This window comes from Apteryx rowi, unplaced genomic scaffold (genome assembly GCF_003343035.1).
Source record: "Apteryx rowi isolate R43461 unplaced genomic scaffold, aptRow1 scaffold_68, whole genome shotgun sequence".
NCBI classification, from domain to species: domain Eukaryota; kingdom Metazoa; phylum Chordata; class Aves; order Apterygiformes; family Apterygidae; genus Apteryx; species Apteryx rowi.
Window position 1 is genome coordinate 2,733,876 of NW_020450960.1, and position 21,641 is coordinate 2,755,516.

A 21,641-nucleotide genomic window follows, 5' to 3' on the forward strand; every position below is an offset into this window, starting at 1 on the left:
GCGGGGCCCCGCGGCCCCAGCAGGCCCATGGAGCCGCTCTTGCCGGGCCCCCCCGGCGCGCCGGCTCGGCCCTTCTCCCCCGGGTAGCCCCTCTCGCCGGGCGATCCAGCTTCACCCTGCAAGGAACCGGGAAAGAGAGAGGTGGGATTCGGGCCCGGCACCCCCCGGGCTGCKCTCTGGGCCGCCCGGCCGCGGCCGAGCTCGCTCCTCACCTTCTGGCCGGCCGGTCCCACGGTGCCGGGCTTTCCCTGGGGGCCCTAGGGAGACACAGAGAAGCGGGATGGCAGGGCCGGCCGCCGGGCTGGCTCGGCATCTCTGCCATCCTCCTCCTCCTCCTCCTCCTCCTCCTCCTCGAGGGCCGCGGCTGCACCATGAGCGGGACGCAGGGAACGGGAAAGCCTGATTGCAGCCCGGGAAGCGGTGGTGCAGCCCCCTCCTGGCAAGCGGCACCCCAGGGATACCTTGGCAGGGGCGGGAGGAAGCCGCTTTCCGGGAGAGGTCCGGCGGCAGCTCACAGCGCGGAGCGGCGGCGCGAGGCCGGAGGAGCAAGTGCAGCATGCATGGGAAAGAGCGAAAGCGGAGAGCACGGCACGGCCGGAGAGCCGCGCTCCAATACCTCTTTACCGACCGGTCCGTCAGGTCCTGGCTCACCCTGGGAAATCAAAGGGAAACGTGGGATTAAGCCGGGTCCATCGTGCCGTGGTCGTGCCATGCCATCCCCCCGCATGCCCAGCGCTCCCAGCACCGTCCCAGTGTGCTGTGCCCGGCACTCACCGGCGGTCCAGGGTGTCCCGGCGGCCCCGGCTGTCCCGGCATCCCCGGCAGGCCTCGGTCCCCCGTGGATCCCCGCTCGCCCTTCAGTCCCTGCGGAAAGGGCAGGAGGAAAGCGCCGGGCAGGAGGAAAGCGCCGGGCAGGAGGAAAGTGCCGGGCAGGCGGCGCCGGGTGCTGGCTTTGGGGAGCAGGTTGCCCCCATCCCCGTCCCCCTCCCCGGTGCCGGCAGCCCCGTGCCCAGCTGGCGCCCGCGGCTCCGGCTGGAGGCAGGCAAGGTGGGATGGGGCGGGATGAGCCCCCGGCCGTGCCCGGTGGGGCCGTACTCACCATTCCGGCGAGGCCGGCGGGGCCCGGCTGGCCCGGGCTGCCCGGGGGACCCTACGGAGCAGAGGTTGTGGATGGGGGAGCCGGGATGATGCCGGCCCCTCCGGGAGGGACCGTTGTTCTCCGGGGGGGAGAAAGGCTTCAACTTACGATGAGTCCCGGAGGTCCCTGCCGGCCTTGGGGTCCCATGGGCCCGGGGTCGCCCTGCGAAAGGCAGCRGGATGAGCGGCGGCAGCGGCAGCCCGTGGGGCCGGGGGCTCCCACCGCCTCCCACTCCCCTCCCTCCCGGCTCACCTCTGCTCCCGGCCGGCCCGTGCTTCCCGGGGGGCCAGGTTTGCCGCAGTCACCCTAGGAGGACAAACGGACGCCGTGGGAAAGGGGCTCGCGTCCCCGGGGCGGCCGCCGCTCCGGCACCGCCGGCCGCTCACCTTGGGTCCCGGGAGACCCGGGTGGCCCGTCTTCCCCTTGAAGCCCTGCAGGGAGAGGAGAGGTCGGTCGGGCTCCCGCCAGCGGACCCGTCCCCGCGGGCTCGCCGCATCCCCTTGCCCGTCCCGCACGGACAACGCGCTCCGGCCCCGCCGCGGGGACGCGCCAGGCGCGGAGCAGCGGGGACGGACGTCGAGGAAGGTCGTCACTCACCGGCGGACCCATCATCCCTGGGAGCCCGGGGGGGCCGGGATCACCCTAGGGAAACAGAGGGAGAGACGCGGGTTGGGGGGTGCGGAGGGGGGGACGCCGGCATGTCTGCCTCCCGCCGCGGGAGCCCGGCGCCTCACCCGCACTCCCGGCTTGCCGTCCTTGCCGTCCAGCCCTTCCACGCCGGCGGGGCCCTGCGGGGGGAAGGAGGAGGTTTCGGAGCACTGCTCACTCCGGGACTTGGGGATTGCTGCCAGAGGAGCCGCGGGAACAGCTCCCGGGGGAGCGGGGCCGGCCAGCGCCGTCTCGCGGTCCCCCCCCCCAGGGCTGGATCCCGAGTGGCAAGGGGAACTTACCTGGATGCCCGGGGGTCCGGGGGGGCCGGGGGGCCCTGGCATCCCCGTGGGCCCGCGCATGCCCTCGCTGCCCTGCAAGAGCCCCAGGAGAGAGGCCGCGGTGAGAGGCGGCGGGAGCCGGGACTCCGCCGGAGGTGGAGCAAACCGGAGCTTTGCCGGATCCTGACACCCCTCCGGCATGGGGACCCTGCAGAGCGTCACCCGTCCCCATCCCAGGCCGGCCCTGGCCGCCAGCCCGAGGGGCCAGCGGCATTAAACTCACCTTCTCGGCCGCGGGCCCCGGTGGCCCTGCCGGGCCGACTTTCCCCGGGAAGCCGGGAGGTCCCTAAAGAGAGGAGCGGTGTTCAGCGAGGGCCGGGCACTGCGATGGGAGAGCCGCGCTGCTCCATACGCATCCCRTCCCGTCTCCAGAGTCCCTTGAAGAGGCTTTGTGCGGGGCTCTGCCACGTAGCACGTGCCCACATCCGCCGGGGAGAAACCCCCTCCCGCCCCCGCAGCCCCCCGGCGCACCGGGATGCTTGCACCCGCCACCCCATCCCATGCCCCGCATCCCACGGGACATACTCACAGGCGGCCCCGGGAAGCCCGGCTGTCCCTGGAAACCCTGCGGGGAGAGAAGAGGGCCAGGGGCAGAGGCTGGGGGCCGGACGGCCCCGAGAGCCGCGGTCCTGCCCCGCCGGCGTCCCCGGCCCCGGATCCAYGGGGATGCTCACCTGGTCGCCCTTCTCCCCGGTGCCGCCTGGGAGCCCGCGCTCGCCCCTCGGCCCCTGCGGCGCAGAGACGGCAGCTGAGGAGGCGGCGGGGCACCGAGCCGCCCGCCTCCTCCCCRCGGTCCGGCGGGAGCCGCGCCGCCTCCGCTAAGCATTGCCGGGAACCTACCGCTGGCCCCGTGGGACCGGGGACGCCGTCYGAGCCGGGGGGGCCCTGGGGAGGGAGAGGAAAGCAGGGCTCAGGCGGACGCGGCAGTGGGGCCGGGGGTGAGGCGGGCACCCCCGGCACCGCCAAAACCAGGGCCGGCCACGGGCTGGACGCCGGAGGGACCGAGCACCCACGGCTCCTCGCCCGGCCCCGCGGCACTCACCGGCTCCCCTTTCTCCCCGGGGGGGCCCACGTAGCCTCGCTCGCCTTTGATGCCCTGGGGAAGGAAGGAGGTGAAGGAACCGCGGCAGGAGCTGGGGATGAGCAGGTGACACCGGGGACGGATGGGGCAGGGCAGATGAAGGGGGCACGTGGGACCCATGGGGCATGGATGGGGCACCGGGAACGGATGGCGTGCAGGGCACGGGGGATGCACAAGGCATCAGGGGACGGATGGGGCACAGGGGACACATGGGACATCAGGGAACCGATGGAGCACAGGGGACGGATGGGGCACAGGGGGGCATGGATGGGGCACAGGGGACACGTGGGGCATCAGGGGACAGATGGAGCACAGGAGATGGATGGGGAACAGGGGGGGCATGGATGGGGCACAGGGGACACGTGGGACATCAGGGGACTGATGGGGCACAGGGGATGGATGGGGCACGGCTGGGCCGTACGGCTCCCAGGCATGGACGTGGTGCTCCCGGTGCCTGCGGGGACCCCGTTCCCAGCAGGGATGCGGGTACTCACGGGAAGGCCGGGGGGGCCCGTGGCACCCGGGTATCCAGGCTGCCCTGGAGGTCCCTGCGGAGAAGGAGGATGATGCTGAGCCGCCCAGGCCGGCACCCGGAGCCCGCAGGGCGCCTGCGTCCCCCTCCCCACTGCGGGGCTTCGCTCCGGCACTCACCGGCTCCCCTTTGGCTCCAGCGAGTCCGACGGGGCCGCGTTCGCCCTGGAGACCCTTTGGAGAGAGAACGGAGCTGCAGTGGGGGGCTCAGCCGGCCCCCACCCCGGGGCTGCGCCCACCGGGCAGCGCGCCCCGGCGCAGGGCAGGGCTGCGGGAGCCYGGGCACGGCCCGCCGACGTTCACCATCTCCGCCAGCCCGCGCCGGCCCGATCCTGCCCCGGGACGGTGCCGGCACCTCCGCGCACATCCCAGCCAGGGGCACCGGGAACCAGCCCGGCCGCTGCCTGGCCACCGCTGCCTCGACCCGCAGCTCCATGGGGCTCGACATCCAGGGGCGCTCCCCGCCGGAGCGTGGGGCTGCCGCCACCAGCAACCTCCCCGCTGCCGGCCCGGCGGGAAGGACCCCGCGGCAGCCGGGGCGCCGTGCAGGGAGCGCACACGCCTCGCTCCCGTGGAGGCTCCCCGCAGCGCGGCCGGCTGCAGCYGCTGCCCGTGACGCGTTTTGCACCGCGGCTCTGTCCGCCGGGGACCGCGCCGGGGCGGCACGAGGAAGGAGCCAGGAGCCCCCGGAGCCCCGAACGCCGGGGCTGGTGCAGCGACACGGGGCCGGGGGGGGGGGTTAGTCGGGGTTACGGGGTGCCGAGGCGGTGGGAGGCTGCACAGGACACGCTGATACACCGCAGAGCGACGACCCACACAGACCGTGGTGTTACGGTGCCATTAGCGGACGAGGGGGCGGGAGCGGGACGGGGCAGGATCCTCCGCGAGCCGGACGGCGGGGGACAACCTCTTCCCTGCCCCGGGGGGCATCCCGGACAGCGGGCTCCACCACGGCCTCGTGCTTGGGGGAAGCACAGGTGGAAACAGCATGATGAAGATGAGGATGAAGATGAGGATGAGGATGAGGATGAGGATGAAGATGATGGTGGATGTGGGGTAACCCCAGATGAGGCCACATGGAGGAGGAAATGAGCCCAGGCAGCTCCAGCTCCATGGGGAGATCACTGGCTTCCCAGCTCCGGCTGGGAGCGAGGAAGGAGCCCGGGAGGCTCCAGGAGGGGGACGGCAGCCAGGTGGGCGCCGTGCTGCCGGTGCTCCCCGCGCCGATCCGCGGGAGCAGTGCCGGTGTCGCTGCACCGAGCGGGTCCCCGCCGCACCGAGCGCTGCCAGGTGGCTGAGGCTGAGCCGGCCTCGGGGACGGCCACCACCCCAGCGAGGCCACGGAGGGGGATCGGACTGCCGCAGGCGCCTCCTGGCACCGGGAACTTGGGTCCCCGAGCTCAGGAAGGTCGTTCCCGAGTCCGAGGACCTGGGGCCAAGCGAGAGCCCCCCAACTGCATGGAGATGGAGGAAGAGATGATGGAGAGCACGAGATGGGCATGTGGTGGCAGGAGAGGAGGCAAGAGCCAGGCGGGAGGGAAACGGCCATTCCCGTGGCCGGAGCCTGGCGCGGGGCCGGCGGCCGGCGCCCGCGGGGGGCTGGGAGCGGGGATGGGGGGACACAGCCAAACCAAGCGGCAGCGACAGACGGCACAGAGCAGAGCCGTGCTGGTCCTTACGGGCAGTCCGGGTGCGCCCGGCGTTCCGGGAAAGCCTGGGGGGCCCTGAGGGGAGAAACAGGCAGGTCACAGGCTGGAAACAGCCGCCGGGAGCCGGGGCCGAGCCCTCAGGGCCGGGGAGCCGTGCCGGCACCGCCGTCGGGCACAGGCTGCCTCTGCCTCCGGCTCCAAGCAAGCGGGCTCCGGCGGGGGGGGCAGCGCCTTCGCCTCCGTCTCCAGACTCGCAGCAGCCGGCGCCGGAGGGCAGCCGTGGCCCTCTGCCCATCACCGTGGCGTCGGGGCAGGGGTGCCCCCTCAGTGACTCGCAGCCAGGGCACCGGGGGGGGGGGGTGTCCAAGCCCGCTGCCCCAGGGCCCCAAGTCGATCCCCTCTCGCAGGGGCGCGCGGCCCCGCAGCCCCCCACCCYGGACCGGGTACTTACGATGGGCCCGGGCGGCCCCGGGGGTCCCCGCAGTCCTGGCGAGCCCTGGGGGGGGGAGACGGGCGCAGTCAGGCGCGGGCACCCCCCCATCTGGGGCAGACCTGGCCCCAGCGCGGCGCCTACCTGCTCCCCTCTCTCGCCGGGGATGCCCGGGGTGCCCGGGTGCCCGGGCTCRCCCACGCAGTCCGTGTCGGGGTTGTCGCCCTGCGGGGAACGGAGCCGTTTCAGGGGGTGCTGCCGGCGCTGCCCGCGCCCCGCATCCCAGCCCCGCCAAGCGCTCCAGCGCCGCCGGCACGCGCGCCGTCCGCTCGCCCAAGCCCAAGCCCGCGGTGCACTCACCCGAGCCTCCTCAGCTCGCGGGAACTGGGCAAAGCACTGGAAGAAAACCCAAGAGTCACCCGCGGGGTTACGCCTGCCTTGCGGAGCAGCTGCAGGAGCCGCGGGGCTCGGAGCACCCCCTCGCTCGCCCCTGGGGCGCTCAGCACCCCTGCCCGCGAGCACCGGCCCCGCGCAGCCCGCGCTGCACGGGATACATCCGTTGCCCTCTGCCCCTGCATCCCCGCGCTATCGGGGCACCTTCTCCCCGACCTGCTCCTCCTGCCTGCCTGCCGGGGCCGGAAAACGGGCAAGCGTGTGCAGGCAGCGGGTGGCCCGAAGAGCGGCAGGGGTGCAAGCCTGCGCGCCGGGGAGCGGAGCGGCACGGCCAGAGCGTGCCCAGCCATGCACGCATGTGCCACGTTGCACCACCGCCACGCGAGCCGGTGCCRCGGGAACGTCTCTGCTCCGGCACCCCGGGACCCACGAATCTCCCCCGGGGATGGGCAAATACTCACGCGGGCGCAGCTCTCGCTGCCGGGGGCGCCCGGCATGCCCTGGTCGCCCTTCTCCCCGGCGGGCGCCTCGAAGGCGGCCTGCAGCTGGACGCAGTCCCCGCAGAGGGTCTGGGAGGAGGCGGGAGCGTGAGCGYGGCCCCGGGGCACCGCGCGCCCGGCGCTGCACGGGGACGGCATCCCGGCGCTCTCACCTTCAGCACTTCCATGTTCCTCTCGGCCACGACGGCCAGCGGCCCCTGGGAGGGACACGGAGGAGGGAAAGGGCCGGTGTGCGCGAGCCCGGCCACACGAGCGCCGCCCGAGAGCCGCGCGCACGGCGCTGCCGCTACCTACCAAGTCTCCAGCCGGCCCAGGCAGTCCCGGCAAACCGTTGTGTCCTGGGATCCCCTAAAGCCAAGGCGAAAGCTCCAATATTTAAACCTTTTGCTAAAAGCCGGGCGGTATCTGCCCTGTTCTCCCTCTCCCACCGCTCACCTGGCGTCCCGGGGCGCCGGGGGGTCCGGGGGGTCCTGGGGCTCCGGGGGGACCCTGCAACACCCCAAAACACAGAGAGAGCGGGAGGAGGGTGGTGAGGCGGTGCCGGGGGCGCAGCGCGGGGCAGGCGGCTGCAGCGCACGCGGGGAAAGCACACACCTGAGGGCCGGGCTGAGGCTGCCAGGACGTCCCGGTCCAAAGTCCTGGAGCTCCCTGGGGTCCAAGAGAAGGGCAGAGCGTTCAGCGGAGGCGAAGCGGAGCCGGGGGTGCGGGCGGGAGCCGGGAGCCGGGCGCTGGGTGCCGGGGCAGGGAAGCAGCCGGGGGCAGCGGGGGCCGGCGGAGCGGGGGGCAGAGGCGGCGGGCGGACGGCCGCGCGGCTCAGGCGGGCGCCCGCGGGCGCGCTCGGTGCTTACCGGCATCCCCACGTAGTTGGCGTCCTGCCGGGGGCCCGGCTGGCACGTGCATTCGCCGGCGTCTCCCTGGAGGAAGAGGAGGGTGAGGCGGGGAGGCCGGGGCGTCCCGCTGCCCCCCCGCAGCACAGGGGTACGGCACGAACCCGAGCCCCGGCACCGACTCACCTTCTCGCCGCGAGCGCCCTTCTCTCCCTGCGGGGGGGAAAGGCAGAGATGCAGGTTAGCAGCCGGCCCCCACCGTGCCCCCTTCCCGTGCCCGGCCCCAGCCAAGCGCCGGGCCACGGCCGCCCTCTGCACAGGGAGGCCGGCGGCGCCCGGAGGCATCGCCCCTCCGCCGGCACCTCCCACGCATCCGTACGTACCGGCAGCCCGCTGAACCCGGGCGCCCCCGGGAGCCCCCGCTGCCCTTCGCGGCCCTGCGAGGAAGAGGAGAGCAAGGAGCGTGTGAGGAAGACTGAAGCACGGCGGCTTTCCGCCCAGGTGCCCCGGGGAGGGACCCGGGAGTCYGGCCGGACCCAGCTCCCGGGACGTGCGGGGCGCCTGGGCACGGCCAGTGGCGAGCGAGGATGGCGATGCCCATCCGGGCAGGCAAGACCTACCGGTGGCCCCGTGACGCTGGTCCCTGGAGGCCCTGGGGGGCCCACGGCGCCTTTGGGCCCCGGAGATCCCTGCAGAGAAAGGAAAGCACGGCTCAGGGGTGACCCAGCGGTGGGAAGGAGGACCGGCAGGGAAAGGTCCACCAGCAGCTCCAGGGGAGTGCGGATGCCCAGCGATGCTGCAGCACCTGGCCCAGCCGGGACGGATGCGGCCCCCGGCTGGGCTGGCAGAGGGGCGGTGGGACAAGCAAACCCCCGCGACGGGAGGGCTCGGCAGGACGTTCCCTTACCTTGGCGCCTTTCTCTGCCGCGGTCCCTGGGGGTCCCTGGGGTCCGGGGGATCCCTGGGGATGGGAGATGGTGTTAGCTCCCCCCAGCTCCGGGACAGCCCGTGGCCACCTCGGTGACCCACGTGGGACCGGTGACAGCCCGCGCTGCGCTGGCCCCCTGCAAATACTGACACCGCGCAGCAGCGACCCGGCACCGGCCTTCGAAGCCGCTCCAGAGACCTGCTCCGGCCGGGATTACGCTTTCGCCCCCTGCACAGGGGGGAGCTGCACGGGAGAGACCCCCCCCCTCGCAGGAATCGGGAGGCTGCAGCCCACGGCTTGCAGAGTTGGGACATGCATAGGGGAGCCCAAAATGCTACTTACAGGTGTCCCAGGCGGTCCGGTCCTTCCAGGCTCTCCCTGGGGAACAGAGAGCACGTGAGCGTGAGAGCCGGCATGGCATTGCACGGCACAGCACGGCATTGCACGGCATTGCATTGCACGGCATTGCACGGCACGGCATTGCACGGCCCCCGAGGGCTACGGGGCAGGCCGGGGGGCCGAGCCGGAGCGGGCACCCCGCGCTCGCGCCCCGTGCACTCACCTGCGGGCCCTGCTGGCCGATCCCCCGCGGGCCCGGCTCACCCTGCAGAGACAGAGGGGCGGTGAGCGGTGCCGAGGGTTCCCGCGCCCCGGCCCCGCGCGGCCCCCCGCTCACCTGCAGCCCCTTCAGCCCGGCGGGGCCTTGAATCCCAGGCAGGCCCGGCTTTCCCTAAAACACAGCCAGGTCAGTCCCGGAGGGCACGGCACCACGGGAGCGCCGCCGGAGCGCCGCAGGGCACGGGGCACTCACGGGTCTGCCCGGCTGGCCGATGCCCGGGGGGCCCTGGTCCCCTTTGGCGCCGGGTTTTCCAGGGATGCCGACCACGTCCGAGAACTCCCCTTGGAGGACGGGGCAGGATTCACAGGCGTCCCCCTGGAAAGGACGGAGCAAAGGAGGGGAGGTCGGGATGGGGCAGGAGGAYGGCGGGGAAGCGGAGGGAACCGGGGCTCCCCGGTGCAGCCGCAGGGGATGGATGGAGGCGGGCGATGCTGGGGCGACGGGGGCCCCGCACAAGCCCCCCCGCGGCTACTCACCTTCTCGCCTTTGGGCCCGGCCGGACCCCTGGTGCCGGGCTCACCCGAGAGCCCCGGCAGACCGGCTGTGCCCGGGGTGCCCGGATCCCCGGGGCTTCCCGCRTCCCCCTAGCAGAGAGAGGGGACGAGGCTGGCACAGGGCAGGGATGCACGCGGTGGCCCCCAGCCCCACATGCCGGAGGGGTTTGCAGCCCTCGCCGGTGCCGGGCTCCGCTGCCGCCCGGYGCCTCTCTCACCTTCTGCCCTTTGGGACCAGCGTCGCCGGATTTGCCCTGGGGAAACGGAGGAGCCGGTCAGGCCAGGGCACCCCCCGGGGCACCCAAACCGGGCACCCCCGCAGCATCCCACCCCGCCGAAAGGGGCCACTCACCGCTCTGCCCGGGGGGCCGGCGTCACCCGGCTGCCCCGGCGGTCCGGGCACGGCCACCATCGTCGTGGCCCCTTCGAGGGCCTGCGGAGCAGGAGGGCACTGCCCGCACAGCTCGCCCTGCGGAGGGGGGACACAGCCCGGTCGGAGCGAGGCCGCGGGGGCTGGAGCGCGGCGGGATGCTGCCCGGGGACAGGAGACGCGCGACCTCCGGCCGGGCCCTGCCGGGGCGCGTGGGGATGGGCTGCTCTCCCGATCCCATGACTGTCCCGTGCAATGAGTTGCACAGGTCTCAGCTGGGTTTCCCCGTTTGCCTACAATTAGCCAAAGGCCTGACCTCCTGCTTGGCTGTTTGGGCTGGGTGAGCCTCAGTAGGACACACAGACAGACAGACCTGGGCACGGGTCTGGGAGCTCGGGAAGCGGCGGCAGCATCCAGAGACACCCCACAGCCCTCCAGCACCCTCATCCCAGAGGGAGCGCCGGCCGCAGTGGGCCAGGATCTCTGTTGCCAGCAGCTCCAGGGATGTAGCACGCGGAGGTGCAGGGAAGGGGGTGTTTTCGGGACAGGGCAGGGAGGAGGCCGCGGACGGTGCCTGCGGCAGGTCTCACCTTCTCTCCTTTGAGCCCCTGCACTCCCGGATCTCCCTTGTCCCCCGGCAGCCCCTGCACGGAGGAGGCATCGCGGAGATGAGCCACGGCTCGGCCACGCGCGCAGGCTCAGCCCCGGCAGTGCCCACCCGCGCCCCCACTCACCCGTCTACCCGCCGGTCCCTCCTGGCCGCCGTCGCCCTGCAACGGAGCGGGAGCAGGGTGAAGCCGCCGGAGGCAGCCGGAGCTGCCCCAAGCCCGGGGGGCGATGGAGCTGCTCCTGCCCCCTCGGGGTGGGCACCGGAGGGGGGGGGGTCACTCACCTTCTCGCCCTTGATGCCGGCCAGCCCCGGGAGTCCCGCCGTGCCCTGCCGAACACCCAGTGCCGTCACGTGCCCGGCCCCTGCACGGCCACGGGACGTCCCGTCCGTGCCACCCCGCTGCCGCGGGGCTCGGCCACATACTCACCGGCGGCCCCGGTTCGGCCTCGCGCCCCGCGGTGGGGCTCCGCAGCAGCGCGGCCAGGACGCCGGCGTCGCACGGCACGCACGAGTCGCCCTGGGGGGGGGGCAAGGCCACGGCACGGCTCAGGCGGGCCACCAGGGCACCGTGCCCGGGACGCTCGGACCGACACTCACCTTCTCCCCTTTGATCCCGCTGATGCCGGGGTCTCCCTGGGGAGAAAACAGAGGGGCTGGGCAGCAGCGCTGGGGCTCAGCCGGGGGTGACAGCCCCCAGGAGCATCTCAGCCCCCAGGAGCATCTCACCCCCAGGAGCATCTCGCCCCCAGGACCATCTCGCCCCTGGGACCATCTCACCCCCAGGACCATCTCACCCCTGGACCATCTCACCCCCCAGGACCATTTCACCCCAGGAGCATCTCACCCCCGGGAGCATCTCGCCCCCGGGACCATCTCATCCTCCCCGTCCCAGCCTTGCCAGCTCCCTCAGCATCACCCTGCTCTGGAGAGGATGCTCCACCTGTGGCTCCGGCACCACCTACCCTGTCCCCTTTGGGTCCGGCGGGGCCGGGTCTGTCCTGGAGATGGAGAAACGAAGAGGCAGCGTTAGGGAAGCAGAGCCGAGGACCTGGTGCCGCTCTGCACCCCCTCGGCCACCCCCTCCGCAAGGCTGGGACTCACCGAGACGCCGTCCTTGCCCGGCGCTCCGGGCTCTCCTCTGGGTCCCGGCGTGCCGGGGAGCCCGTCGGCGCCGAGCATCCCCGCGGAGACGGTGGGGCACACCTCGCACGGCTCGCCCTGCCGGAGCGGGGACGGTGAGACACAGCCCTCGGGGTGGCCCCGGCAGCGCCAGGGAGGAACGCCGCGGCGGAGGCGAGACGCGGCCCGGCCCCGCGCCCCCCACGGCTGCCGCCCCGGGCGCTGCACCCACCTTGTCTCCTTTCGGCCCCGTGACGCCGGGGGTCCCCTGTGGGAGGAAGGCAGAGGAGAGGCTGGTTAAGGGACTGGCTGCTGCCGAGGGACGGGGGCAGCTGGAAACCCAGCGTGGGATGGGGACGGGCACCCGGCACCCCCGTGCCACCCGGCTCTGCCCTCCATCCGGCCAGGGACGGTCCCAGCAGCGAATGAGGACAGCAGCCCCCCGACCCCCCTCCACGCCTGGGCTCAGATCCCATCCCCGCTCTGGCTGAGCAGCCCTGATCCCGAGCCAGGAAASCCCTCCCTGCCCCCTGCGGTACTCACGGGCTTCCCAGGGGATCCTCCAGGTCCAGGAGCTCCCGAGCTACCCTAGAGCCAGGGATGAGAGAGCCTGAGTCCATCTGCCGGGGACGTGGGACGCAGCTTTGCCAGACCACAGCGGAGCAGGCAGGAGGCGACGGCTCAGCGGGGCCGGGATCAAGCTCAGCAGCTCCCGGAGCCAGCTCCGCCGGCGCTCCCCTCCGCCTCCGCAGACCAGGCACCGGAGCCAGCGTCTGCCTCTGGCCCACTCCTGCCCCGGTCCCGCCGGGACGAGGCTGCCCGAGGCCAGCGGCAGCGCGCGCGAGCCTGACTCAGCCAGGGAGGATCTGGCTGGGGATGTCCGGGACACTCCGGCTGGGGATGCTCCGGCCACCCGGCATGTGCCCCACTGCCTCCCATGCTCCGGGCACAGCTTGGGCACAGCCGGGCAGCATCGGACCCAGCTGGAGCCGCGCGCACGGCCACACTCACCTTGTCTCCCTTCGGACCCGGGGGGCCTCCAGGGTCGCCCTGCAAGGGGGGAGGACGGCGTTAGCTCTGCGCACGCACGCGCCATCCGGCCGGCGATCCCCACGCACGGACACGACCGGGACCTGGCCGTCCTTCGTGCCGAGACGCTGCCTAGGCGCAACCCCACGGGCACGGGCATCCTTACCGGCTTCCCCGGAAAGCCAATCCCCGGAGCTCCCGGCTTCCCCGGGGGTCCCGGCTCGCCAGCCAGCCCCTCGGGTCCCACCAGGCCTGGGTCACCCTGCAAGGCAAAGCGGGCGTCCAGCGCAGGYGCTGCGCTGGGCACGGGGGGCTCCGGCGCCCGCCCACCCCTCCCTGAGCCCCCACCTACCTTCTGGCCCTTGGGTCCCACCACGCAAATCTCTCCGGGACGGCCCTGCCGGGGAGGGAGCGGGGTGAGCGCTCTGCCCGCTCCGCGTGCAGCACCGTGCACACGGGAGGGAGCAGGGCGAGCGCTCTGCCTGCTCCGCGTGCAGCACCGTGCACACGGGAGGGCAGCAGGGTCCACGCTCACGAGCCGTGGCGGCGTCTCGGGAGCACCCCCGAGCCACCGGATCCGGCTGCCCCAGAGGCAGGTGCCGCGAGGCTCTACTTACGTCGCGGCCCGGACGGCCCGGCTTGCCCTGGAGCCCCCCGTCGCCCTTCTCGCCCTTCTGGCCCTGCGAGAGCCGGACGTCAGCCAGGGCTCGCGCTCCCCTGGGCAGGGGTCTGCCCTCCGCGAGCCCCCGGGCTCCCGGCCCCCACATCCACAGCTTCGCTTCGGCATGGCCCTGCCCTGCTGCCCCACAGCCCCCTTCATTGCTGCCCCACAGCCCCTGCCCCACTGCCCCACGGCCCCCCAGCAAAGCCCTTGGGGACCCCTGCTTGGCTCTGCAGGCGGCTGAGCCCCGACGCCTGTCCAGGACGGTGTCAGCAGGTCCCAGGACGTAGCACGACACCTCCCACGTGCCCCCAGGACCCAGCTCCGACCAGGTCTGTCTCCCAAGCTGGAGATGGGCCCCTCCTGCCCGGACACCCCCGCTCCGATGGGAGAGATGCCATCCCGCACCCCAGCCACGCGCCCGGGGGGCCGGAGTTACCTTCTGCCCGTCGGCACCGGTCGCTCCCGGGAGCCCCTGCGTGCGGCAGAGACAGCGGCGTTAGCGGGGCCTCGGGGCAGGACGGTGCCGCGGATGCACCTTGCGGAGGCCGCAGCGCGCTCCCAGCCCCGGCCAGCAGCGCCAGCGCCTCCGGGCAGGATGCAGCACACAAATATTTACACCCAGCAGTATAAACTTGGCCGTGGCGGAGTGGGGAGTGCAACGGGCCGTTACTGGGCTGGGAAAGCAGGGATTAACTCTTGGAGAGAGCAGGGAGCCGGGGAGAGGGACCGGCGGGTGCCGGAGCAGGCACGGGAGCGCCRGGAGCTCGCCAGCCGGTGCAGCTGGCTTGGAGGCGAGACAAACCGCAGGGCAAAGCTGGAACGGACGCGCGGGAGGCAGCGCCACTCGATCCCGGCTCCAGGACCTGCAGAGGGGACCCGGACCCCCGGCCCCGGCCAGGCACCCGGAGCAAAGCCCCGCCGCAGCGCGAGCATCACTTACCGCGTCTCCGCGCTGCCCCTTCTCGCCCTGCGGGCCCTCGGCGCACTGGGGACAGAGAGGCGGAGGGTCAGGGGAGCGCGGCGGAARGGGGGCCGGGGCGCACGGGCCGGGGGGGTCCTCACCTGCACGGGGCCGTCGGGGGCCGTCCGCACGCAGTCGGCGCCCTGCGGGACAGAGGAGACAGCTCAGGGCTCGCAGGGCTCGGCCGGGGCGCAGCAGCGCTCCCCGTGCCCCAAGCCGCAGGCAGCAGCCCTGGGGTGGCATGTCCCCTCCCCCCCCGGGACACCGCCGGGGACACTCACGCGGTCGCCTTTCTCCCCCTTGGTGCCGTAGGTGCCGGGCAGACCTCGCTCTCCCTTCCCGCCCTGCAAGAGAGGACGGTGCAGGCTGGTGCACACACGCTGGGGACACGGATGCTCCCTGCAGACAGGGATGCTCCGGGCAGGGCAGGGGGTCTCCAAGGCCACATCCCTGCTGGAAACGGGTTCTGCATGTCYGTGGGGGCAATGACAAACCTACCTTTGGGCCTGGGGGACCAAGTGTGACCTAGGGGGAGAGGAGACAGGTGTCACGCGGGGTCCCGAGCCCTGGCAAGGACATGCCGCAGTCCCCATCCCTGCCACAGTCCCTGTCCCCCCTGCTGTGCAGGTCCAGCCGGTCACCATAGGAATGGGCCCACATCTGGAAGGCTTCAGGGACCTTCCCCAGGCAGCCAGATGTTCCCCAGGACATGGGCCAGGAGGAGCCGGAGGTTGTGGGGGGCCGGTGGAGATGACAGAGCCGCACTGCAGCCGCCACCGGTGCATGGGGACGTCCCCAGCATGGGTTCAAGCAGCGAAGCCCCCGCAGTGCCGGGGCACCCAGCACGGCCCCGCTCGCCTGCCGCCGAGGGCACAGGGGCGTGCGGGCTGGTGCCCCCAACCGTCCCCTGGCCCGTGCACGGGTGGCAGAGCTGGGRCCGAAGCAGTGACATCCTGCCGGCAGCAGAGCCCGGTGCTGCCCGGGAGGGAGAGGAGGCGCACGGCACAGCACGGCACGGCACGGCACGGCACAGCACGGCATGGCACTTACGTTCGCTGAAGCCGTCCGCGGCGAGCAGGGCGGGCACTGAAAGAGACGGAGCCGCCTTGACGCCTTCTTGCAGCAGCCCCGGGCATGGCCCACGGCTGCTCCCGACCCCCGGGGCCCCRTCCGGCAGCGAGCCAGGCGGAGAAGGGAAAAGCCGGGCAACCCTTCCCCTCCCGCTTCCTCCCTGGGGAGGTGAGGGATGCGGCCGGCCCGGCACCGGGGCTCCACCGCAGCTCCCTGGGCCAAGCCAGCCGCGCCGGGATGCTCCCACTGGGATGGGCAGAGCGCCGGACAGGACGCAGCTGCCCGCACCGCGCCATGCCGCACCGCGCCATGCCGCCCCGAGTCTCACCGCCCCGCGGGGCCTCACCTCCTTGCTGAGCGTCCCCGGCTGCCCAGGGGGGCCCCTGTAGCCCTGCGGGGAGGCGACACGGAGCAGGGGTGAGGGGAAAAGCAGGGCGGCCCCCGCCGCCCCGCCGCCGCCAGCCCGCACTGCGTGACCCGGGGGAGCCCCGCTGCGCTCCTGCATCCCCCGTGCGGGATCCAGCCGGGGGATCCCGGATGAGCGTGCATGGCCCCCGGGGGGACGGAGCTGCATGGGGACCGGGCAGGGGGTGCGCTCCACCTGCCCCATGTGTTGGGGATGCTTCCCTGCTCCGGCTACGCTCCGGAGCCGCGTGGAGTGAACAGAGAGGCCCTGAGCCGCGTTTGGGACAGCAGAGAGGCACTGGGGCTGCACCCCTGCACGGGGGAGCGGACAAGACACTTTCTGACTGCGTCCCTGCAGCTCTGGCAGCGACCGAAGAGGCCTGCGGGCAGCGGAGACCGAGCCAGCGCACGGCACGAGGACCGGAGCAGCCGGGCTGGGACGCCCCCTCCCACCTGCCCTCACCTTCTCGCCGTGGTCGCCCTTCGGGCCAGTCTTCCCCAAAGCCCCCGCCGGCTCCTGCGGAGAGAGCAGAGCACCCACGGGCGCAGGAGAACATCCCTGAGCACCCAGGGGTTGCACCCGCCTGGGGCACCTGGGTGACACCTCCCGGGGGGAACCAACGGGTCGTACCTGCCCATGCACCCACAGGCGAGAGCTCGTGGGACACCCACGGGCGACACCTCCCCGGGGCAGGACCCCTCCGGGGAGGATCTGCTGGCGCAGCGCGGCTGGAGGAGCCTTCCCTCCCCCTCCCTCGCTCCCCCGCTCGCCCCCCCTCCTCGCAGCGGGCTGTGGAAAATGTGAGGCAGGGCTTTTCCAGGGGATGAATCAACGTGGCTTTGTGCTCCGCAGCGCCGGCCGCCCGGAGCCGCGCCAGGCGCCCGGCACAAGGGCCGAGCGACGACCRTGCTGCGGGGGCAGCCGTGCCGGGAAGCTGTGCCGAGGCACACCGCGGCCCCGGGGGGCTGGCACGGTCCGTCGCTGCCCCTCGCCCTCACCGTGCTGCCCAGCGGCTCCTCCAGGCAGAAGCAGCGCGTGTACACCCTGCCCTCGGGCTGCGGCGAGATCTCGATCAGGTTGCTGCTCTGCATCAGCTCCGCCTGCCGCCGCGTCTTGGGCGCTTCCGCCAGGCACTGCCCGGAAAAGCAAGGGGCTAGCGGGGACCAGGGCCCCGGCGCCTCCGGTGCACGCGCGGCACGTCCAGCGGGACTGCTCTGTGCACGGTGCCCCAGGCTGGGCATCCCCTGCAATGCTCCCTCCGCGTCCCCGGCCACAGCGAGCAGGGCGTTAGCCCCAGGACCCACAGGGCAGCTTTGGGCAAGAGCCCTGCCCTCGCCGTGCCTCAGTTTCCCCTCCGGGGGCCATGAAGCACAGCGCTGGGGGGGGACCGCCGGCAGGACTCACCCCGCTGGCCGCAATCTCGCAGCATCCCTCCTGCCTCGCCAGCTCRGCGTCGCAGTAGATCTGAGCCTGCTGCAGGTCGAACTGCGGCGGGAGCAGCGCGGCGGGGTCAGGGGCAGGCAGGGCCGGGCGCCGCACCGCCCCGCCATCAGCGCCCGCGCGCCCGCCCGCCCCTGCCGGCGCACTCACCCGCACCGGGGTGCCGCGCACGGCGTCCAGGCCGAGGAAGGCATTGCCCTCGGGCGCCAGCGCCCGCCGGGGCGCCAGCGGCTTGGAGGAGATGTAGCCGCAGTCGACGTGGATGGAGGCGGCGTGGCTCTGCACGCTCAGGGCCACCTTGTGCCACCGGCCGTCGAAGAGGGAGGAGACCCCCTTGCCCGCGAAGACGGTGCTGACGAACCCGTCGCCCGGAGCCCGGGCCTGAAGCTCGAGGCTCTTCTCGGGGCCGTGGAGGGCCAGGGAGAGCTGGGCAGAGAGGGGACACCTTGCAYGGGGCCGTCCCCTCGCCGGCCACGTGCCCCGGCAGGGCTCCGGCACCCCCGGCCGCGCCGTACCTGGGGGTAGCCCTGGCGGTCGGTGGCCTGGAAGAGGTACCAGTCCTCCCTGGTGCTGTTCTTCTTCAGCAGCAAGGTGAGGACGAGCGTGAACTCGGGGGGCAGCCCGCGGGGGAACACCTGCCTGCGAGGGCGGACGTCAGCTGGCCCCCCAGCCCCGGACACCCCCGGCCYGCGGCCGCCCCAGCTCCGTGCCTCYGGGCTCGGCACCGCTGCCGCGAGCTGGCGGAGCAGCAGTCGGCTCAGACGCACGGGAAGAAGCCGAGACAGAGCCACGTGTCCGAGCCCCAAAGCGGAGGCCTCCTTCCCAGGTGGGTCTGTGCCCAGCTCGCCCCAGAACTCCAGGGCATCCAGCCCCATGTCCCGCTGGAAATATTTGCTTTGGGCAACGGTGCTGCCAACGGAGGCGAAGCGGCTCTTAGCTCCACCGTGCCAGCGATTTTCCAAGCCACCACTCTGGAGCGGGACCAGGGCGGCTGCGCGGGGAGCGGGCTGGACCCCACGGTCCCATCTGCRCTCCGGGAGCTGCTGGCACCAAGGGGCCGAGCAGAGCGGAGCCGGGAGCTCCCAGGGGAGGCCACGCAGGGCGGGCGACCCRGCTCCCACGGCCGGCAGAGCGGGAYGGCGAAGGGCCGCTCTCCGCATCCATCCCCGCGCCGAGCACTTCCTGAGGGCTGGCACCCGGCCACCATGGGCACCCGGCCAAAAGCAACACCAGGCTGCAGCATCCGCCGCCGAAAAGCCATCTAAGGACTTGGCTGCCGAGGCCAGGAGCCAGGGCTGGATCTCCTTCATCCCACGCTGCCACCCTCACCTCGAGCATCCCTCAGGAGAGCCCCTTTCCCAGCTTTCCCTGGCGCCCGCCTCCGGGGCGGCGCGGGCACAGCAGGGAGGCACCGCGTGCAAACCAGAGTCCCCTCCAGCAACCAGCTTCCCGCGCTGCCCCCGAGGACGGGCATTGACTCGCCGTGCTGCAGCAACCCTGCCACCAAGCCTGCCCCCGGCTACGTGCTGTCCCCAGCCCGGGCGGACAGGACGGGACAGGACAGGACAGGACAGGACAGGACACGGCGGGAGGTGGTGCCGGGGGGCGGCGGGGCCGCGGCTGCCCCGCGAGCGTCTCTCCCGGCGCACAGCCGCGGCCCCGGCAGACGGGGCAGCCCCCGCTCAGAGCGGTGCAATGTTTCGAGCCGCTTGTCTAGACCCAGGCGAGCGCCTGCCAAGCTCGGGAGAGCAAACACGGAGCAGCGGTTGCGTAAGGGCTGGCCGCGGCCCAGCCGAGCTGCTTCGGCCCACGATTTACTTTCGAGGAGGAAGGTGACTTGGACGGCGCTGGGGCTGCACCACGGGCGCCTCCGCGTGCCCGCGGGCGCTGCCGGCACCCACCGCCCTGCCACCGCCACCGTGCACCGACCCCGCGCCCACCCTCCTCCTCCCGACACCAGCGCGAACGGCCAGGACGAGCCGGGCAGCTGCGGGACCGCTCTCCCCCCTCCCCAGCTGCTCGAAAGCCGCTTTCCGGAGCACGGATCCAGGCTGCACGGGGGACACGCGAGATGTCCCCGCTGCGGGGGGTGCAGCTGCGATGGGCGACCCGCGGCGAGCRCGGATCCCAGCCCCAGCTCTGCCCAAAGCCCGTTTCCCGCGGGAGCCGGGCACGCTCCAGCCCGGCCTTCCCGGCAGGAGGAGGGCGAAGTCCTGCCGAGCTTGCACAGATGTGCACATCTGCACAGCAGCTGGGCCCTGAGGTGCCCGGCCCCCCGCGGCCCCGCGCTCTGCCCTGCCCGGCCGCGCCGCCGGCACTCACTGCGTGGGCTGCACCAGCGGCACAGCGCCCAGCCGCAGGATCAGCGGCCCCTTCGGGTTGCGGATTTTCTTGATGGACGAGATCTTCAGCAGGTCGAACCTTTTAACGAGGTTGAAACCTGCAGGGCGGAGAGCAGGGGGTGAGAGGGGGCCGGGGCCAGTGGCGGGCGCCAAGGACCGACGCTCTCCAGACAGGGCGCAGCACGGAGCGGCCRGGAGCCCTGCCTGGGGCTGTGGGTCAAGCCCGGGATGTCCCCGGCCCCGGGGGCGCCAGGGGCTCTCCTCACCCGTTATGTTTTCATACTTGTCCCCGAGCAGATTCTCCTCCCGCAGCTGCGGACACRGCTCCCCTGCAAGGCAAATCAGTGTGTCACCACGATGTCCCCGCGCCGCGGCCGGACGGGGCGGCTGGGCTCCCAGGGGCCGGACCGTGCAGAGCCCCCAGACCCGGGGGTCCCAGGCGGAGGCCGCGGGGGCAGAGCGGAGCCGGCAGGCCCAGCTCCCACGGCCTGTGATGCAACCGGGCTCCTGCTCCTTGCAAGCAACCCACCCAGGTTTGGGAAGCATATTTTGAACAGATGAAGTGCGCGTTCAGATCCGGCCTCGGCCGCTCCGCAGCCCAACAAAGCAAGTTCACCAGGTGAAATGCTTTTCCCATTTGCGGCGTGTTTTGCCTCAAAACAACCGTGCAGCTGGAACGCACATCAAGAGGTTCAAGCAACCACCGCGGGCACCCGGTGTGAGGAGCTGGCGCCCAGAGCCGGCCCTTCGCGCCCCATCCCAGCGATGCCATTCGGAACGGGCGGCGCGAGGCTCCTGGCGCGGAGGTGATGGCCAGGGCCGGCGTGCCGGGGCCACACACCTCCAGCRGGGAGGCTGAGCAGCAGCCGCCGAGCGTGACAGGCCGGGAACAGGGACAAGCAGGAAATGCCGTATCAGTCACGACCACTGGGAAGCTGTTTGCAACTGTCCTGCTGTATTTATTGCTTTAGCAGCAATCCTCCTCCTCTGCTGGATGCTACCAGATGTTCAGCGGCACAAGACAGAGGAGGAAACACGGGGATATCAACAGACAGATTTGTTTTGTCTCCGTGCACACCTCAGCCCTGCAGCAGCCACGGCTCTTGAACAACTCGTCTGCCTCAGCCCGGGGTGTCGGGTGTTGCCAGAGGACGGATCCGGGACGGGCCCCTCGTGCTGCTGCCCTCTCCCTCTGCCCAACACAACGCCATGGCGCTTCTCCCCGGAGCTGACCACTCGCTCGCACGCTGATGGCAGCCACGCAGAGCGGCGCCCCTCGCCCCCGGCATATCCCGTACCCCGCAAAGGGGCTTCGCAAAGGAAGCAAAGCGCGAGCGAACCGCCTGCCCCCGCAGTGGGGTCGGGGTGCGGCGAGGAGAACCCAGGCGTCCCAGGGCCACTCCGGAGGCCTGCAGATCATGCGAGGAGGAGCAGGACCATTTGCGGTGTTGAAACAAGCGCCGGGAGGCACGTTCCGCTGTCAGAGACAGCAGTCYGGGGCAGAGCTCCCTCCCGGAGGCGGTGAGATCATCGGCAACCGGGGCAGGAGGCGGAAAAACGAAGCATAAATCACCCCGGGTGYGATCGCCTTTCAAGTCTCCCCCGGCCCCAGCCCTGCTCCCTCCCTGCGCCGGGGCAGCTCTCGTCTCCCTAACGAAGGGCCCGGAGCCAGGAGGGCCCGGTGCACCGCAGGCAGCGCCGTGCACCCACTTTTGCACAGCTCCCTGCAGCCCGTGGGCACCCCGGCGCTGCGCCCACCGCCCCGCGCCGCCCCGCACCCGGGCCGGGAGGCAGCGGCCGCCCACGCTGTCGTGCAGCCGCCGCGGGGGGCTGCGCCGGGGGCGGCGTTCGCTGGCGTCTGCTCCGAGCCCTGATGTGGGGCCCCCGCTCGGAGAAGCGGGATCTTGGCCGCCTGCTCGCTGCCCCCCGCGTGGAAACCGCTCGGAAAGGCTGGACCCTGCCAAAAGGGGTGCAACCGGCCCGGGTGCCTCTGGCTGTGCCGAAGGGGCTGCAACTGCCCCCGGTGCCCGGAGGGAGCCGGGACAACCCC

At 72.7% G+C, this 21,641-nt stretch overlaps 1 protein-coding gene across 1 annotated transcript in view; it reads right to left on the reverse strand.

Annotated features, from left to right (window-relative positions):
- COL16A1 (collagen type XVI alpha 1 chain) overlaps positions 1-21,641 on the reverse strand; it is a 28,051-nt gene that overhangs the window by 5,666 nt on the left and 744 nt on the right. Inside the window, exons 2-66 of the mRNA XM_026086084.1 lie at positions 19,858-19,920; positions 19,572-19,689; positions 17,765-17,888; positions 17,400-17,675; positions 17,214-17,294; positions 16,808-16,942; positions 16,272-16,325; positions 15,383-15,418; positions 14,831-14,857; positions 14,614-14,676; positions 14,434-14,475; positions 14,312-14,356; positions 13,808-13,843; positions 13,325-13,387; positions 13,060-13,104; positions 12,874-12,969; positions 12,690-12,728; positions 12,222-12,266; positions 11,911-11,946; positions 11,661-11,777; positions 11,522-11,557; positions 11,157-11,192; positions 10,987-11,076; positions 10,842-10,886; positions 10,684-10,719; positions 10,540-10,593; positions 9,932-10,048; positions 9,798-9,833; positions 9,562-9,669; positions 9,278-9,400; positions 9,143-9,196; positions 9,029-9,070; positions 8,809-8,844; positions 8,446-8,499; positions 8,159-8,227; positions 7,922-7,975; positions 7,725-7,751; positions 7,560-7,625; positions 7,306-7,359; positions 7,147-7,200; positions 7,006-7,059; positions 6,864-6,908; positions 6,673-6,780; positions 6,179-6,214; positions 5,963-6,043; positions 5,840-5,884; positions 5,419-5,463; positions 3,860-3,913; positions 3,703-3,756; positions 3,170-3,223; positions 2,968-3,012; positions 2,802-2,855; positions 2,657-2,692; positions 2,351-2,413; positions 2,089-2,160; positions 1,873-1,926; positions 1,736-1,780; positions 1,525-1,569; positions 1,391-1,444; positions 1,247-1,300; positions 1,100-1,150; positions 775-864; positions 617-652; positions 213-257; positions 3-116 (exon numbers count right to left, since the gene is read on the reverse strand). Of these exons, the coding sequence (XP_025941869.1) occupies positions 3-116; positions 213-257; positions 617-652; positions 775-864; positions 1,100-1,150; positions 1,247-1,300; positions 1,391-1,444; positions 1,525-1,569; positions 1,736-1,780; positions 1,873-1,926; positions 2,089-2,160; positions 2,351-2,413; positions 2,657-2,692; positions 2,802-2,855; positions 2,968-3,012; positions 3,170-3,223; positions 3,703-3,756; positions 3,860-3,913; positions 5,419-5,463; positions 5,840-5,884; positions 5,963-6,043; positions 6,179-6,214; positions 6,673-6,780; positions 6,864-6,908; positions 7,006-7,059; positions 7,147-7,200; positions 7,306-7,359; positions 7,560-7,625; positions 7,725-7,751; positions 7,922-7,975; positions 8,159-8,227; positions 8,446-8,499; positions 8,809-8,844; positions 9,029-9,070; positions 9,143-9,196; positions 9,278-9,400; positions 9,562-9,669; positions 9,798-9,833; positions 9,932-10,048; positions 10,540-10,593; positions 10,684-10,719; positions 10,842-10,886; positions 10,987-11,076; positions 11,157-11,192; positions 11,522-11,557; positions 11,661-11,777; positions 11,911-11,946; positions 12,222-12,266; positions 12,690-12,728; positions 12,874-12,969; positions 13,060-13,104; positions 13,325-13,387; positions 13,808-13,843; positions 14,312-14,356; positions 14,434-14,475; positions 14,614-14,676; positions 14,831-14,857; positions 15,383-15,418; positions 16,272-16,325; positions 16,808-16,942; positions 17,214-17,294; positions 17,400-17,675; positions 17,765-17,888; positions 19,572-19,689; positions 19,858-19,920 (4,166 nt within the window). The remainder of the gene's footprint in view (positions 1-2; positions 117-212; positions 258-616; positions 653-774; positions 865-1,099; positions 1,151-1,246; positions 1,301-1,390; positions 1,445-1,524; positions 1,570-1,735; positions 1,781-1,872; positions 1,927-2,088; positions 2,161-2,350; positions 2,414-2,656; positions 2,693-2,801; positions 2,856-2,967; positions 3,013-3,169; positions 3,224-3,702; positions 3,757-3,859; positions 3,914-5,418; positions 5,464-5,839; positions 5,885-5,962; positions 6,044-6,178; positions 6,215-6,672; positions 6,781-6,863; positions 6,909-7,005; positions 7,060-7,146; positions 7,201-7,305; positions 7,360-7,559; positions 7,626-7,724; positions 7,752-7,921; positions 7,976-8,158; positions 8,228-8,445; positions 8,500-8,808; positions 8,845-9,028; positions 9,071-9,142; positions 9,197-9,277; positions 9,401-9,561; positions 9,670-9,797; positions 9,834-9,931; positions 10,049-10,539; positions 10,594-10,683; positions 10,720-10,841; positions 10,887-10,986; positions 11,077-11,156; positions 11,193-11,521; positions 11,558-11,660; positions 11,778-11,910; positions 11,947-12,221; positions 12,267-12,689; positions 12,729-12,873; positions 12,970-13,059; positions 13,105-13,324; positions 13,388-13,807; positions 13,844-14,311; positions 14,357-14,433; positions 14,476-14,613; positions 14,677-14,830; positions 14,858-15,382; positions 15,419-16,271; positions 16,326-16,807; positions 16,943-17,213; positions 17,295-17,399; positions 17,676-17,764; positions 17,889-19,571; positions 19,690-19,857; positions 19,921-21,641) is intronic.